At 39.6% G+C, this 18,222-nt stretch overlaps 2 protein-coding genes across 7 annotated transcripts; both read right to left on the reverse strand.

Moving 5' to 3' along the window:
* Nucleotides 1-200: 200 nt before the first annotated feature.
* LOC576916 (nascent polypeptide-associated complex subunit alpha, muscle-specific form) lies at nucleotides 201-16,165 on the reverse strand. Of its 6 annotated transcripts, none has more exons than XM_030986272.1 (11): nucleotides 16,037-16,165; nucleotides 13,747-13,881; nucleotides 13,169-13,250; nucleotides 11,978-12,093; nucleotides 10,399-11,003; nucleotides 9,666-9,829; nucleotides 8,319-8,502; nucleotides 7,233-7,618; nucleotides 6,654-7,136; nucleotides 5,232-6,029; nucleotides 201-4,661 (listed from the first exon to the last, which is right to left on the reverse strand). In XM_030986272.1, exons 2-11 carry the CDS (start codon nucleotides 13,836-13,838, stop codon nucleotides 3,054-3,056), a joined length of 4,518 nt encoding a protein of 1,505 aa, XP_030842132.1. In that variant the 5' UTR covers nucleotides 13,839-13,881; nucleotides 16,037-16,165; the 3' UTR covers nucleotides 201-3,053. The 6 variants fall into 6 exon arrangements, with proteins under 6 accessions (XP_030842132.1, XP_030842131.1, XP_011664604.2 ...); XM_030986271.1 differs by having other exon boundaries at nucleotides 6,654-7,151; XM_011666302.2 differs by having other exon boundaries at nucleotides 201-3,585; nucleotides 3,862-4,661; nucleotides 6,654-7,618.
* LOC115924195 (histone H1-like) lies at nucleotides 2,199-2,883 on the reverse strand. The gene is made up of 2 exons (XM_030986082.1): nucleotides 2,690-2,883; nucleotides 2,199-2,655 (listed from the first exon to the last, which is right to left on the reverse strand). The coding sequence occupies exons 1-2, from the start codon at nucleotides 2,881-2,883 to the stop codon at nucleotides 2,199-2,201; spliced, it is 651 nt and encodes a 216-aa protein (XP_030841942.1).
* Nucleotides 16,166-18,222: the final 2,057 nt, after the last annotated feature.

The raw sequence follows: 18,222 nt of genomic DNA on the forward strand, positions 1-18,222 counted from the left end.
TGTCACTACTCTTGCATTTCTCCATGCATTGCTTGTAACTCCTTTTTAAATTCATTCTACTCCAGCCTTCACGTTTCCATTTCAAATTCATTCACACAATTTCTCTTAATATGGAATCCATGGCAATCAAATACAAAATCATTAATGCACGTACTGAGACACAACTGGGTACAGAGGAGCAAGAAAGATTGGATCATCAATTGAGGTTCACAGTGAACTTTACTACATTAACAAAAATCACACATTGAACGATGAAAGAAAAAGAAAAGCAAGAGAAACGGAAACTATTTACAATATCATTACAAAACAGGAATAACAGTACACTGTAAAATAGTCCAGACAAAATCAATAAAATTCAAATTCAAATTTTATTGATCTAAATCCAAACAAATAGGATCAAAATCAATATGGAGTTGAACATTTACAGGGAGGGGGGGGGGGGGGGGGGGGAGGGGGCTAAGTTTTACCAGTTTGAACATTGGTGTACAGTTGATGGACATGGTATGTCTTGGTTACAGTATGCTTGAGAAAGGAATGTGAAGTACATGTATGTACAAAGAAAAATAAGTGTAAATAAACAAATTAATAAAATACATAATACAATGTAATCAAATCTACACTTAAAAATGCAACATTTTAAAAGGGATAGACTTTGATACAAAAGTTTGATCTATAGTGCATTTTTAACCCGCCTAGTTTCCTAAAATTTGGTCTCCAATTTATCAATCATATGAACTGAGATATGTAAAAATCAGTAGAAAATGCATAAATTTCAGACCCATTTACAAGAAAGTGTTTACAAACCATTAAAAATGTCAACTATAATACATGTTTCCCCTATCATACAAGCCATGTGGTATACTACAATGTACAGTGTATTTACATATCTTTTCCTTTCATTATCATTCAAGTGAATGTAGACAAGCCTGAAGTCAACATAACATCACACGTAATAGAACATCTTTTCTTATGCTACAGCAGCCAAACTGGAATTTGAGAGTAATCATGTAAAACTTCAGGAGAGCAAAATTTTGAATAAAATAAGGTCAATTTCATACAATGAAGTATACAAAGCACATGCACCTGGATAAACTAACGTTGTCCAGATATTTGTCCATGTACAAAATTACTCTCACAATGATTTAATTTCAGTTCAGTATATATTCATCTGAAACATTTCAGGATACCTCTTATAGCTCCCCATTATACAATTCATATAAGCAAATAATGAGAGTGCCAGAAATACACATTTGGAGAATGATGTACTAATTTACGTATATGGCTAATTTGCCAGCACCAGACAGAAGACTAGGCACAATCATGGAATACAGAGAAAAGATTATTTACAGCATTTACAATCCAAACTGCCATTGCATACACAAATTGATTATTGTTTATGTAAATATAAAAGACAATGTCAAATTGTATGCGAGATTCATTTGTTCAAGATTCCTTATCATAATATAATCATGATTTCAAATGTGTGCCATTTATAAAAAATGGTTATTCAATTATTAATTCTGAATGATGATGTAATGTATTGTCCCTTCAAAAAGAAGACTTTGTTTTTCTATTTATGAATAAGGGGAATTGAATCATCAAACTATGTTTTAGTTTTGAATGGACATAAATACACCTGCACATACTCACATGTTAAAGAACAGTTTGGCAAGTTGATTCATTTTTACGATTCTTAAAATTTATCTGTACAATACATGTATCAAAATTAAGAAAATACCATCCTGCAAATTATACCCCTATCCTATAAAAGCAGTTTTATTTACATTAGATAATCTCGTTAAAATGCATGGTGAATGTTGTCACAACATATGCACAACTTGTGCATGTTATAGAAATCATGAGGTAGATATCGCACAAACCTCTTTTTTTATTCTTTAGGGCATGAAGATCACTTGTTGACTTTCACCATTTTGCTTAAAATCACTCCTGAATATACAATGCCATGGCCTAGTTCCCATGCCACTAAACATGTGAATGTACATGAGATATGAAACTGTTAAATGAGCAGTGTAAAAACCCTAAAAAAGGTAACAGCAATCATATGTACATCTTCACTGGAAGTTTTCAACCATTCTAGAATATTTGTCTAAATTCATGTCATGAATTTGTTTGCATTTCAAAGATTCACTTGCCAACGATTGTTTCTAAGATAAAATTCTACATATTATACAAGATATTTACACATGAAGACAAGAAAAATATGGTACTGTGGGGGTCTCTAAATTGTTTATTTCCTTCTTGAACGAGTGGTTCTGGTGGAGTGGAGCTGGAGACGCTTTTGCTGCCTTAGCTGCCTTAGCTGGGGCTTTTGCCCTTCCTCTTGTAACCTTAGGCGATGGCTTCACAGGCTCTGGAGTCTTTGCTGCAGCCTTGGTTGCTTTCTTGCTTGCCTTCTTGGGTGTGGCTGCTGCTGCTTTGGGAGCTACCTTGCCTCTTCGTGTTACCTTCGGTGAAGGCTTTGGGGTAGCAACTTTAGGAGATGCTGGTGCTGCTTTAGGGGCGGCTTTGGAACGTCCACCTCTGGTCTTCTTGGGAGCTGGAGATGCTACAGCCTCTGGCTCAGGAGCGGCCCTCTTTGTTCCTTCTTGGGGGCTACTGCAGGTGCTTGCTTCCTCACAGACTTGACCGGAGATGCTGCAACCTTCTTCCCCCTTGTTGTTTTCTTAACCGGGGTCTTCTCTGGACTAGCTTCAACTGCGACTGGCTCAGGTTTAGCTGGAGTAGCAGCCTTTGCTGGTCTCCCTCTCCTAGCTCTCTTTGCAGGAGATTTGGCTGGGTAGCTTCTTTGCTAACCTTTGCTGCCCTCTTTGAAACTTTTGGTTTCACCTCCTTCACTGGAGTCTCTTTGGCTGGGGTTTTCATAGGAGTAGGTTCAGATGCTTCTGGAACCACTTCGACAACCTTTGCAGCTGCCTTTCTTCCTCTGGTTGCCTTCTTAGCTGGTGCTTTCTTGGGTGTCACAGCCTTCTTTGCTGGCAACTTCTTGGGGGTTACTGCTTTCCTACTTCTTGAAGCCCTCTTTGCTGGAGTTTTTACTGGGCTGGCTTCAACAGCGACAGCTTTAGCTCCTCTCCTTCCCTTTTGGCTGGGGCCTCTGCTGGGGTTGGTTCAGCAGGTTCAATGACAGGTTTGGCAGGGGATGCTGCTGCTTTCCTTCCCCTTGTTGCTTTCTTGGCTGGGGCCTTTGCAGGACTGGGTTCAGGAGCAGTCTTGGCCTTTCTTCCTCTCGTGGCCTTCTTCACTGGTGACTTGACAGGGGATGCTGCAACCTTCTTCCCCCTTGTTGTTTTCTTAACTGGGGTCTTCTCTGGACTAGCTTCAACTGCGACTGGCTCAGGTTTAGCTGGAGTAGCAGCCTTTGCTGGTCTCCCTCTCCTAGCTCTCTTTGCAGGAGATTTGGCTGGGGTAGCTGCTTTACTAACCTTTGCTGCCCTCTTTGAAACTTTTGGTTTCACTTCCTTCACTGGTGTCTTTTTGGGTGTTACAGCAGGGGATTTTGCTGGGGTCTTCTTTACTGCTGCAGGAGATTTAGCAGGAGTGGCCTTGGGTGTAACTGCTGGGGATTTTGCTGGAGTCTTTTTCGCTGCTACAGGAGATTTAGCAGGTGTGGCCTTGGGTGTAACTGCTGGAGACTTTGCTGGTGTCTTCTTTGCTGCAGCAGGAGACTTGGCAGGGGTCACCTTGGGGGTGACAGCGGGGGATTTTGCCGGTGTCTTCTTTGCTGCTGCAGGAGATTTAGCAGGAGTGGCCTTGGGTGTAACTGCAGGGGATTTCGCTGGTGTCTTTTTCGCTGCTACAGGAGATTTAGCAGGAGTGGCCTTGGGTGTAACTGCTGGGGATTTTGCTGGAGTCTTTGCAGCCTTCGCTGGGGTCTTGGCAGGTGTCTTCTGAATCCTTGGTCTCTTCGCTGGCTTAGCAGCAGGTGTCTCGGTCCTCTTCCTCTTCATGGACTGCTTCACAGATGTCTTCTCAGTTTTCATGGCAGCTGGGGATGAAAGTAGATCTGGAACACCTTCAAAATCTGTGTAGGGGTCAACTTGCTTTGGAGTCTTCATCAACTCTTTGATACCTGTGTAACCGGGGGATTGTTGCGACTTTGGCGTTTTGGGGGTCTTCTTATTTTCATTGAAGAGCCTTACCAATCCCAAAACTTCAGGTGTCTTGGCTTCTGTTTTCTGTTTGGGTGTCTTGAACAACCTTTTCAGACCTCCAAGCTCCACTGATTGCCTGCCCTTCTGCTTGGGAGTTTTTATCAGTTGTGCTTCTCCAGTCACTCCTGCCGACTTTCCTTTAGATGTTCTCTTCGTTGCAGATTTGGCAGGTGTGGTGGCCTTCTTTGGAGAAGTGGTAAGGGGTGATACAAACATCTCTCCTGGTCCTTCCGGTGTCTTGAGATCAGGAGTGTTGACTGGGGTTGTCTTACTAAGTTTAGCTGGTGGAGGGGTTTGAAAAAGCTCCTGTACTCCTGTAAAACTGGTGTCTGCAACGGATGCGGTCTTCTTGGTTTGAGGCTTCTTGCTTGGTGTCTTTCGTCCCTTTCTGGTCTTCAGTGGAGTTTTTGCCTTCAAATTCTTCTTCAGTACAATGGTGGCAGGAGAATCGGCATGACCAGTGCTACCAACTCCAAGCCTGGCAACCTTCTGCAAATAAAAAGGGGGAAATAAGAGAATGGAAACATATTACCAACTATGAAAGTTCAAGATGCAACAAGCAAGCACAGAAAATACATATCTTATTATTATTATCACCAACTCACAGAAAGGGTTCATTAAAAATTGTAAACATGATCTGACTATCTTTTCAAGTAAAGGTTAAAATTCATTCAAAAAGTTTGTCCATATCCTCCTGAAAGGAGTCGGGTTGACTCAGTCGGTAAAGCGTCTGCCTGTCGAACCAAAGATCCCGGGTTCAATTCCCACCCAGGCGAATGACTGAAGCCTGCGTTGTGTGTTAACGTGCCCCTCCCCTTGTTCATGGACGCAGGCTATGTTAAGTGAAAAACATTCCGTCCCTCGGATAGGACGTTAAATGGAGGCCCGTGTAGAGAAGAGTCACTACCTTTGCACGTTAAGAACCCATGACACTATTCGTATAAGAGTGGGGGAAGCCCCGGTCTAGTGGTCTACCTGCATACACCCCAGTATGGTACGATAATACTCTTTAAAGAGGTATGTTCTCAATAATGAAGAAGAAGAAGAAATTTCAATTACCTTGGGGGTCTTAGCCTTGAGCTTTCGCACCTTCTGCACCTTCTTTGTGATAGCCTTAGCCTTAGCCTTGCCAGCCCACTTGACAGTCCAGCTAGGCTTGGAGGACTTGACAGCAGCACCTCTCTTGGCAATGTCAGCCCAGGTAGGTTTCCCTGCTGGCTTACGAGCAGACTTGGGTCTGACTGGGGTCTTCTTGATGGCACTCCTGGCTGGTGTCTTCTTCAGAGCGGAACGAGCTGGTGTCTTCTTCAAGGCGGAGCGGGCTGGAGTCTTCTTGACAGCTGACTTTGCTGGGGTCTTCTTAGCTTTGGCAGCAGATTTGGCAGGTGTCTTCTTAACAGCTGACTTTGCTGGGGTCTTCTTGATGGCAGATTTGGCAGGTGTCTTCTTGGCTACTGACTTTGCTGGAGTCTTCTTGGCTGATGCAGGTGACTTCTTGGCTGAAGTGGCAGCTTTAGGTGTAGCGGCCTTGGGAGTTGCTGGCTTAGGTGTAGCGGCCTTTGGAGTAGCAGCCTTAGGAGTAGCAGCCTTGGGAGTTGCTGGCTTAGGTGTTGCAGCCTTTGGAGTAGCTGGCTTGGGTGTTGCAGCCTTTGGAGTAGCTGGCTTGGGTGTAGCAGCCTTGGGGGTTGCAGCCTTAGGTGTGGCAGCTTTGGGGGTAGCGGCCTTTGGTGTAACAGCTTTCACTGGTGTCTTCTGTTTAGAGGGGGTCTTTTTGGCCGATGCAGGAGTGACAGGCTTCGGGCTCGCTTTCTTAGCAGGGGTTGTGGGTTTTGGAGATGCCTTCTTGAGCTGTACACCCTGAAATATCAAAGACAGGGAAAATTTGCTTTTGATTACCAAAATGAATCACATAATTAAAAAAAAGAAACTAAATGAACCATACTATAAGTTCAGAAGGATTGATTTAATTAAATAAGAAATTTGAGAACTATAATGTTAGTGAAGGTATTCAAGTATCACATTTCTTACCAGCAAGCATATAATTAAAGAGTACCAGTCATCAGAGATAGAATGTATAAAATCATCAACCCCCCCCCCCCCCCCAAAAAAAAAAAAAAAAAAATTACATTACCTGGCATTTTATAGAGTTAACATTTAAAGGGGCATGAAGAAAAAAAAAAGGATAACATAAAACCCTGTGTATGGGCTAGCAGTAGCACGGAACCCAAGTCAGGCTTTGGTTCCCGCCCATTTTTTTGCGAGTGCCTATGTATGCATTAACTAGTCTACTCAACAAGACGTTTTACTCTTCACTGAGAATGTATTTAAATTGAAAAATCTTTTTGTAGAATAAAGATTTGAAGCTCACATTTTAATGCAGTAATTCCGCATAGAACCCCTCACAAAAAGAGCAAAACATGTTTTAGTGATTGGTACACTTTAAGGTAAATCATCAATAACCAAAGACAAAATGTACATTACCTTCTTGATAGCAGCCTTCAAAGGGGTGCTTATAGCTTTCTTAGGTGATGGTCGTCTCTGCTGTCTCAGGGCTGCTTCAGCTACAATCGCAGCCTTCATGTGCTGTGGGATGGACTTTGGGAGGCTTCGTCTCTTAGACTCTGCTGCTTTCTTGATCTCCTCCTTCATTGGCGTCGCTATCTTCCTCACAACCGATGCAGATTGTGGGGTGACTTTGGTGACCTTCCCTTGGCTGACGCGGCTAACCTTCTGTGGTGACGGTGTTTTGAAGAGCTCCGGGAGGCCTGTGAAACTTTCATCTGCTAATGCTGCTGGCCTCTTCGGTGAACGCTTAGGTGAATCCCTTCCCTTGGGTGCAACAGGGGTAGCAGCTTTAGGTGTTGCCTTTGGCGTCGCTGCCTTTGGAGTTGCTGCTTTAGGAGAGGCTTTTGGTGTTGCTGCCTTGGGTGTAGCAGCCTTAGGAGAAGCCTTGGGTGTAGCAGCCTTGGGGGTTGCAGCCTTAGGAGAGGCTTTTGGTGTTGCTGCCTTAGGAGAAGCCTTGGTGGTTGCAGCCTTAGGAGAGGCTTTTGGTGTTGCTGCCTTAGGAGAAGCCTTGGGAGTAGCAGCCTTGGGTGAAGCCTTTGGAGATGCTTTTGGAGTAGCCGCCTTCGGGGAAGCTTTAGGCTTAGCGGCAGGAGACTTCTTAGGGCTGGGTTCTTCCTGGATGGCTGGATGGGTGACGATGGCAGCGATAGATGCACGTTTCTTGTAGGCGGCTCTTCCTTTAGGAGTGATTGCACTCCCGAGAGACCTCCTGGCAGGAGACTGTCCACGTTTGATTGGAGTGAGCGGAGGAAGGTACTTGTCAAACTGCTCTGGGCTCAGGGTAGGACCAAATGAGACACGCTTTCTTTTGGCATCGGGTGCTTCCTCTACGCTACTCTTGCGTTTTTTACCTGATGATGGTGTCTTCTTGGCAGATTTGGCTATAAAAAAAACAAACATTAATTATGATTTAATGTGAACATTGCTGAATTTTCTCTCTGCTTTTGGTAGATATGGAATGTTATAGGTACATTATACTAAGTAGAACAAAATTACAGTACAGCTGTGAGCCACAGATGAAACCATTACAATATCATATCATTCCTACGATAGAATTAAAGATAACCGTTTTTCTTTTTCAAATGGTGCTTATTTATGACTTCAGGGGTCTAAAGATTAGGGACTTTTATACTCGCACGAAGACAATGGGGATTGCTACGATCGACGTCCTTTTAATGCACTGCCTTGAATGGACGTCACACGTATCAGTCCACGCAAATCTAAAAGTCCCTATTGTCACCGTCGTGCACAAATATACATCCTTATTTGATGTAAAATAACTATTTATAAACCAGTGGACACAAATATAGACATCTATGAAATCATCAAACTCCATGACATATCATGTAACTCATAATGACCCTGCAGCCTAGTCATAGCAAATATTGGAGGGATGGTTCTCTACACTTTGAAAAGGATCTAACAGCAATAGTTTCTGTATCTTATTTTTTTTCATACAAGCTGCTTTTTTTCCTCACAACAAACTAATGATATTATTTATTGTTTATCATCCATCAATACATTGAGTATCATCAGTTACGAAAAGTACAAACATACAAGAGTTCTCTTAAATCATAGTACCTGCAGATTTGGGAGTTGGAGCCTTAGGGGATTTACTGGGTGTTGCTTTCTTGGGTGTGGCCTTCTTCGCAGGAGACACACCTTCTTCCTCTTCTTTGACAGGGGCAGATCGACGCCTCAGCTGGCTGATGGAGTTCTTCAGAGGGGTAGTCTGGGGAACACGGGGACTACCGAATGGTGTCATCTAATTCACAGGAATAAAAGGGTAGGGTTGAAATGCAAACTACACCTTACGTTCATTGATTAACATCAAATTCAAATGGTCAAAGTTTTAAACAAGACCAAAAAGCTGTAACAGTTGTTAATGTAATGTATATCAGTCAAAGGTTAAGCAAATCAAATGAATAGCTAATAAATAGTCGAAGGATATGTCATGTTTCTATTATGACACTGACTCATGCCCACAGACTGTCGCAGAGCAATGTGTTTTGTCTTTATTCTTTTCGATACATTTAACAAAAATACTCAAATAATAAGTCAGTCAGTCCCAAACAAAGTCTTTCAGGTATTGATTTTCTGAATGATAATGGTATGCATAATTCTTTTGAGGTTTTAATGATTTATAAATCAATGACCCGTTGCATAAAACTTACCATTGATTGGTAACTTTGCCATCAATGGCAACTGCTATGGTAACAGGAATCACGGCCAATCAAAAACAAGGTTAGTAACTACTAATGATGGCAAAGTTACCATCAATGATAAGTTTTGTGCAACGGGCCCAGTTATCACAAACAGGCTATCTGTCTTAAATATGGTTCTCATAGAGGAATTAATAGAATGTAGAATCACATGGATGAGAGGAAATTTAGAAGCATAAACACAATTCAAATGTCTTTCTGAATCAGTCTACTCCATTTGCTGGAAATCATTTCACAACTTCCCGCACTTCATAATCATTTGTGAATCAATGTGGATGCTATTTTGAAATAAATAACAATAGTTGAATTGTGTTCCTTCTGCAATATCTATTTAGTTCAACTGGGTCATTTCTTTTCACTGAAAGGTAAAGATGTCTACTTTTTCTCTGTTCATACACAATCAATTATTAAGACTTGTTCTTTATTTTAAAAATATATACAAATGATACAAAGATCCTAACATCATGGTATTTGATTGGCTCATATTAGTAATTTAGTTGAGGTAATAACTATAAACTTTTGCTCACTGGCATCAACGGCTGTTTTCAGGCTGAAAGTCAAATAATGACAACGATTCCATTATCTATATAAGCATGATACTTAGGAATCTGCAAATAAAATGTCTTGGTTTTGAAAAAGTAATTTGCTTTGAATCAAGTTTTATGAAATAAGCAACAGGATTAGGCAAATGGCCATCCGATATTACCTTTCCTCCACTCTTGCTGAGGGATCCACTGCGTCTCTTGGTTGCTGGAGCTGGTGTCTTGACACTCTTAGGACTAGCCTTCTTAGCAGGGGCTGGTGAAGCCTTCTTCGGTGTCGGTACCTTAGGGGAGACCTTCACTGGAGTCTTCTTCGCTGGTGTCTTGCCTTCAGTAAAGAAATATGATTTTCGTGAATTAAGAATTTTTGTTAGCTTATCGTATTCGTTTAACTCTCAAAAACTTTCTTCAAGATCATAATCCGGGCCCCAACTTACAAATTTGTAGTTGATCCAGATTGATCACAAGTTCTATAATCAATAACAAACTTACAAACTCTTATCTATTTACATGTAGTACCAGGGTTGAAGAAATTGATTAAAAGTAACGATCAACTGAATCAATTCTTACTGTTTAAAAGACAAAGCCTTGGCTATCCCAAGCTTTACAAAAAAGCAAATTTTATTTGAAATCTAATTTTCCAGCCACTTACAACTTTGTTTAAATTTCCACCCTGACATCAAGAATAATTTCAAGCCTATTTTAACTAGTTTACTAGCAAAATTCAAAGATCAAAACTGTCACTTTAAATTCATGTTGGTATAGTATTTCTGAGCTTCTTCTCATCAAGTGAAGTCATTGTTCATGCAACCATAACATAAAAAACTTAAGATAGAGCCATGATACTTTAACTTTGAAGCAAGTTCCTACAATTAAAAAAAGAAATAATGAACTTACTTTTTGGAGTAGCTGATGCCTTTGGGGATTCCTTCTTAGCCGACTTGGGAGTTTTAGGAGCGGCAGGTTCTTCAGTTGTTGGAGTTGTAGGCTTGGGAGCTTCTCTCTTGGCAGACTTTGGAGTCTTCGGAGTGGCAGGCGCTTTGGGTGTTGGAGTAACAGCCTTAGGCAATTCCTTCTTAGCAGACTTGGGTGTCTGAGGTGCGGCAGGTGATTTAGTCTTAGGTGTTGTAGCAACAGCCTTAGGCAATTCCTTCTTGGTAGACTTGGGTGTCTTAGGAGCGGCAGGTGATTTAGCCTTAGGTGTTGTAGCAACAGCCTTAGGCAATTCCTTCTTGGCAGACTTGGGTGTCTTAGGTCCCGCAGGTGATTTGGCTGTGGCTCCTGATTTGGGTGTCGTTGCTGTAGGGGCTTTGGGTGTGCCTTTGGCAGGGGTAGCTGCCTTCTTCTGATCTGGTGTTGTGGCCTTCCCTGCAGCTTTCCTTGAAGAGCGTGGTGTGTCGCCACCTGCAGAGGGTGGCTTGGTGGTGGTGGAAGAGATTACTGGGCTCTGGACCTCCGGATTGAGGGAATTCCTGCGGCCAGAACCTGGAGGGTATTCAAACCTGTCACACAAGAACAACATAGAAGATAGAAGCGTGTTAAGCTGTTGATACAATCTAAATACATTTTTCCATAAGCATCTACACTGACTTCATATCACAAAGCCCTGCAGAGAAAATAAATTGCTTAGTAAATTAAACTTTCTTGCCTAGACTGCACTCATACATATCTTTCATATAAATCAATACATTTGAAACTATCAGGTACTACAAGTGTACAGCATAAAAAGACGACAAGCAGTGCACAGCCAAAATGGAATTTTCCCCACATGCATTGTAAATAAAGAAGTGTTGTGAATATGAAAATAAATGAATGTGTAGTTAGCAATAATTCCTAGGCCACTTTAGATGTATACAGTATAAAAAAGTGCATCCAACTTTGGTAGCTCCTAATTAAAAAATTTGTAACCAATATGACTTTGAAATGTATTTTGTGATAAAAAGTGAGTTATTTTCTGTCAAATGATAACCTCCCTGAATACTATTTCTGTCACAGGTGACTGAGCACCAGGGACTTTATAAAGTGTCGTCAAAATCACCTTTTACAGGGTTAAACCAGACATTTGATTTGAAGCAAACCATTGTCATGTTTTCAGCTGAGAGCAACAAGGTCCTTGGGTGGTATTCCGATAGCGCGTTCTAAGTTAAGCCTGGCTTAACTTAGTACGCACTTTTATGGAGTGCCTGTTGCCAACTCATTTACCCTGTACAGACTATTTTAATCGTGCAATGTAAAGTGTCCAAAAAATTTATTTTGCCATGAAACGGGAAGAAAAAGATAATGAGTATGAAATGAATTTCAACAAAGTCTTTGGTAGATTATCTTTGTCATGAATAGTGAAGGAGGAAGATGAAACCTAGCAATCCATAGAATTGTGAACTGACTCTATGTAAAAGTAAATCAGTTATCGATCTTCTGGATCTCAGCACAAGGTATAATCAATACCCTACAAGTCACACACACACACTGCACATACCTGAAAGACCTATCAACGATAGTGAAGACATCTTTGTGCTGCACAGTTTCTCTATCCATGACAGCCTTGCCATTCAGGAGAGTGGGATTGACCTGGCTCAAATTCACCAGATGTACCTATAGAAAAAAACAAGATCAACACATAATAGAATGTTAAATGTTTTGTCGGGTAAGCATTTTACTGTTCTATTGTATCACCAGGAACTTTCACAAATTGCAAAAAAGAAATCAGTGTTGTCAATTGCAGCCAAATCTTTTAGAAAGGCCATATAATGGAGACTTAGAATGTGATCTTCATGTACAGGTTACCTGTAAAATATGCTTCAATGAGAAACAGCATTTTGAGGAAACACAAACTGTGGTCCTTATTGACAGATGGCCGGTCTCTACATTACCTACAAGGGGACACATAAGCAAATTTGTGTGTCTTGGAATCATTACTTTTGTGTGAATATGTACCACTTGCAAAATTCATGAATATTCCACACCCAAGTCATGTGAAAATTTATGGTCTTACAGCGCATCAACATATTCATAATGATCATAATGAGAATCATCACTTGTGAGGTGGTCATATTACATTGTATGTAGGGCTCTATCGAAATTGGAAACTTTCTTTGTACGAGATCCATATTACAATATTTAGGTTCAGTATGAGCGACAATCTCAGCCAGGCTTCATGATGCTGGGGGATGGTCTTCAGGAGGTTTTGACTCTTTTGACTCTGCTGCCTTCTAAATCTTCTCTTTTTATTGGGATGAGCCCTGTGTTAAAGCCCCTCTAAAGTGTTGGGAGCCCCAAATTCACCAAAACTGTGGTGGCAAAATATCACTTAAATTCTATCGTAATGTGAAAGAAGATGCCATTTAAGACATACAGTACTTCTGCAAAGATTTCCCCTCTAAAAAAAGTGTCTACGAGTAGACAAATATTGATAATAGAATACATAATTTGGGTTTTCTGTTGTATGCAGAAAACCTAAATTTGTATTCTTTCATCAATATTCGACTTCAAACACATTTGTTTTGAAAATCCTTGCAGAAATGTGTCTTAAATGACATCCCTCTTTCAAATTATGAAACAATTTAAGTCAAATTTGTGGGGCTCCCAACACTTTAGAAGGGCCTTAAAAATGTTTTGATTCAGGGGTTTAGAGTAAGATTTTCAGTAATTTTAAAGAAGAATATCTTACCTCTCCATCTTTCTGTACATCAATCCTACAATGTTCACGGGACACATTGGGCAACTGAATGCGGATATCACACTCATTAGTTCTGCAACAAAGAGACATCAAGAAACAATATATATATTAGTTCACATTTTAACATGATGATGTAGATTAATTTAACATGTCAATGATTGATCAAGCTCATATTAAAACTCAAAGTATATGTTCAGAAATTTGTTAAATAGAAAACAAAGAATATAAAGTATTGAATTCTATCATAAAAATGTGCCTATTTACCAAACTAAATTGCCTCAAATCTTGAGTAACTGAGAGTCTGGGTGGGGCATTTCTCTTTCCTTAGTCTAGGGGCACCTAATTAAAAACGATAGTATGACAGACGGCAAAGTTTTTTAATATAAAATTCGTCTAGAATGGGATACATTGTGGCTTGTGGTGGAAGCATCATGAGAAATAGCCATGTGGCCACTGGGTAATTCTGCTTATTACTTTCCCTTTAATTTAATTCATCTGGCCTTCCAACCAATCAGCATTTTCTTCTTAAAATCATTTTGATATGATCTGTGATTACACCATGTTGTTACCTTCCAAACAAACACTGTTCGGCCGTCAATGGAAAATGGGCACCATCAGCATTGTTCCTCTTGATCACTACAATCTTTCCGTGCAGCGTCATTTTGACCTATTATTTCATATGGAGCCTGACTGAAAATCCTAACCTGTAGAAAAACAAAACATGAAGGAAACATTTTATATGTCATTGAAAGCTTCATCATATAAACTAAAGATTAAATATAACTATAATTTAATGAAAACCAGAAAGCAATAATATTATTATTAATTATACCGCGCTTTTCCCATTAGGCCAAGAGCGCTTACAATGAATGAAGATAAAAATTACATAAATACATATAATTAGAAAAAACAGTCTTACAACTACAAACTGCAAAAAAGATGTGTTTTTCAGGCCTTTCTAAAGGTAATAACCGATGGAGACTGCCTGATTCTAAGTGGTAGATCATTCCAACATTTTGAAGCAGATACAGTAAATGTCCTATCACCAGCTAATGTGCGGGTAACTGAATATGTGAGACGGAGAGGATCACTGGCTGACCTCAATGCCCTGGCAGGTGTATATAAATTCAAACAGGTATTTAAATATGGTTGAGCTTGATTACAGTGAAACCTGTATAAAGACCACTCAAGAAAGTGGTTCTTTTAGTCGCTAAAGACTGTATATTTGAAGTTATTTACGCTATAGCCCTTGATTTGTATGATAGTAAAGAAAAAGTTTCCATAAGTATTGTTGTTTGTAAATTGTAAACATACTAATCATCATTTTTATTCATAAGTATGCTTGTTGGATAAATATAAACTAATAAACTTTAGCTTTGTTTCCAACAAATAATTGGGATATAAGGTAGAGTCAGCCAATGGAAGCCACTAAAATGTTATTTAAACAAATTTCATGTTGTTTTTAGAAAGCAATACCAGGAGTCTGCACAAGATAACTTTTTTTAAAATTTGAATTTTTGAAGTGAATTTTACCTTGAAAGTGACATTCTGAAATAATTATGACTAACGGTATCATGAATTATTATGCTATTTTTCTTTCTTTGGGATTCATAGTTGAGACTGCACCCTCTACAAATATTAAATGACTGGAAACTTAAGTTCTCTCTTTCTCTGTCTTTCTGCATCATAAAATGAGTACAACATAAGCTGTATGTCTGTCCCATATTTTAGACTACATCTTAAGTTCAAAATAGTTTTGTCTGGTTTATGGCTTTATGCCTGGTGGAGGGTTGGGTGTCACTTAACAGACATAAAGCCCTCTGTTTTGCCTTTGGTTTTCATGAAAATCAAATATTCATCAAATACTGAATGGCACCAACCAACAACCATTAGATCTAGGTCTATAAGTACCTGTATTATTTTGTCCAACATAAATCTTAGAAGATTTTAAGAAATTTTGTTTTGAAACAATTATCAGGATCGATTCCACAAGTAACCTGTCCGGACATTTAACATCTGGATATATTCTGAACCTGTTTGCATTTGCAAATTCTGACATTTCGTAGACATTCCGGTAGCTATGCATAGGGCTGTAGGATAGAGTAGACACTCTAGGGGGATTTATATTGAGAGTAGATCTAGACTCTAGACTAGATCTAGAAAGTCTAGTCTAGATCTACAGATCTACTCATCTCGATCTTGTCGAGAAGTCATCAACTCTTTTTCTGACTGTCTTACTCAAAACAAAGTACAAAAACATCCTGACACAAGCAAGACAAAGTCATCAGATTTTTCAGACAAACCAACTCCGATCAAATGGCAAATTTGCAGTGCAAAATGTGACAAAAAACCAAAACAAAACCAGACGTCCCAATCAATGAATAAAGAAAATCAATTTCCAACAGAAGAGTCAACGCTGAAGCCAGGTAAGATACGCTCAGTCAAGACTCGAATTAATCAAGTTCACCCTCAATCTCTCACTTTAATTTAAATCCACAATATCATTATCAAATTCAGATGGAGAAGCTTTGTTTTTACTTTTGCCGTTCGACTCCAGCTTTGGTCGCGTCGCCTGGCCTGGCCCTGGCCCTAGCTATGGCGTCGCGTCCCCTCGCTTCGGCGGAGGTCCACTGTCTTTTCATTCATTGTCATCGTCATTGGCATTGCAAATGCCGTGCACTCACTTCCACTGTACGGCAGCATTCATTCAATCATACAAGCGACATTTGACGAGGAGCAAAGCAATAAACCCAAATCTCAAGCCCTTATAATTTTCACAGACACTACACTAAATCATTTGAACTAACATTTCATTAAAAAACATTATCCATGCTCGAATATTCACATTTTTACACATACCTTTCAGTCCGTCGGGGGTACGCTATACGGCCATGTAATTTACTAAACTGAAATTACGTGTGGATCACCGCCGGTGATATATGTATTCTTCCATAAAAACAAAGTAACTCCCGTGGGAATTGTGGATAAAATCAGTCTTTGTGGCTAATTTTCTGGAAATTAAACTAACGGGGGATTATTTGTATCTATAAACTTCCTTTTATGAAAATTAAAGATGAATATTTGAAGGCAAACAATATATCTTGAAATGCAAGTTCACTCGCGGACTAATACTGTTGTTACTTGCACGTTTGTGCATTGAACGTTTGAATTTCAGCGCGACGCTTTTCGATTGGTCCATTGTCTCGAATTCTCACACGGTATTGCATAATTGGTCTCACTAGCGCGCACAGCTGGTTTGGTATGAAGGTCGTAGTGAGTAGGCAGAAATACAAATAGTGGAAAAGTACCGGTATATGATTACAATGCTACTACTGCCAGAATACAATTAGCAAAGAAGTCTACACAAAAGTGAAATATAGGCTCTATAAAGTATAAACTAGGGACGACGTTATTTCGTTGTTTATTGTCCTTATAAGTCGTGGCCAAACTATACTGTAAAAAGGACGTGTGTTTGTTTATATATTATAAACGTCGAAACTAAAATGTAATTATGACTATGATCGAGTACATTATTCAGCTGTATGGTCTTTCACAAACGGAAAGTGATGCTAGCTGATGCTAGCTGAGTATGAGGGATGGATGAATGTCTCGCATTCGTTAAATAAAATGATTAACATGTAATATTGAGTAACATATTGCTCTTTTCATGCTATTATTAGAGTACTATGGCAAAAAAAAGTGATCGACAAGAGACGCTTTAGACATCACCACCCATTTGCACGAGGTTTAGTATCCTGGCGTAATTTTCCAGTGATAAATTCATAATTATTGCGGGAATATTACGAATGATTTTTTTTCTTCCTTTACAGGTTCATTAAGAAATAACAAACAAAAAGTTGCAAGAAAATATGAGATTGGATGGAGAGGGATATATGTCGATTTATAGTTCGGTATATATATTTAATTTTATACCATTTCGTACATTCGGCTCTTAATTTCTAGACTACCTTCAAAGAAAGCAAGGGCTATTCTTTAAACTTGGTATGCATATAGAATTGTAGAGAGACCGTATTTAAGACAAACACAATTTGACCTACAAAACACGGTACGTGATAGATCCGATCAAATCATTACCAAAGAAAGTCACAAAGTTTTGTTTTTTTTAATGTGGAAGGGATTCTATTTGTTATCCTTTTTGTCTTCCTTTTTTCCCCATTTGTATATCATTATTTCCTTCTTCTTTTAATTTTCTTCTATTTTTTAAGGGAGGAGCAGGAAAAAAAAAGTATTTTACCTTCTTTTTTGTGCTCCAGGGGGGGGGGGGGGTTGTTGAGTTTTAAAAAAAAATAGTGCTCACTACCACCCCCCCCCCCCCGCATATGCGCCGCTAATTATTTTCTCACGAGTTGGGCCATTAAAAAAAAAAGTACACCAGTGTACCCCTTTTCATTCAAAGAAGGTATATCCGCGAATAAGTTTTCCCCTTATATAGATTCGGCTTTGGGGACGGAAAACGCAAGCCAAGCTACATTTATTGCCATGGAAGGAAAAATATACCAAAAGACAAATTATTTAATTCATAATACATCGTGTCGCGGAAGACGCGGATTAGCCTAAATCTGATGACCGGGGTAATAAATATGTGCAGCTCCTAGATACAAAGTATTAGGCGTATCATAAATGTGAGCTATTATTATCATTAGAGAGAGAGAGAAAAGAAGTAGTTGCATGAAATGAGATGAGAAAGTTGAATACAGAAAGTTGGAGAGAAATGATAGAGAGATAGAGAGAGAGAGAGAGAGAGAGAGAGAGAGAGAGAGAGAGAGAGAGAGAGAGAGAGAGAGAGAGAGAGAGAGAGAGAGAAGAGAAAGGCCAAGACAGAGATAGGGAGACATAAAGAAAGGGGGAAAATTTTCAAATGAACGTTGACAGAATGGACAGATGTTGTTAAGAAATTAGCAGGAATCAGGCAAACCAGTATTCAAAAGCATATCAGAATGATTCCTTGGAAAAGGGACAAGTACCCAATTTGTAATGAGCAAGAACCCATCAGTCATTTTGCAATTTATAAAAGTTGATTTGGT

The sequence above is a fragment of the Strongylocentrotus purpuratus genome, unplaced genomic scaffold (assembly GCF_000002235.5).
Source record: "Strongylocentrotus purpuratus isolate Spur 01 unplaced genomic scaffold, Spur_5.0 spur5_scaffold_15, whole genome shotgun sequence".
Lineage (NCBI taxonomy): Eukaryota > Metazoa > Echinodermata > Echinoidea > Camarodonta > Strongylocentrotidae > Strongylocentrotus > Strongylocentrotus purpuratus.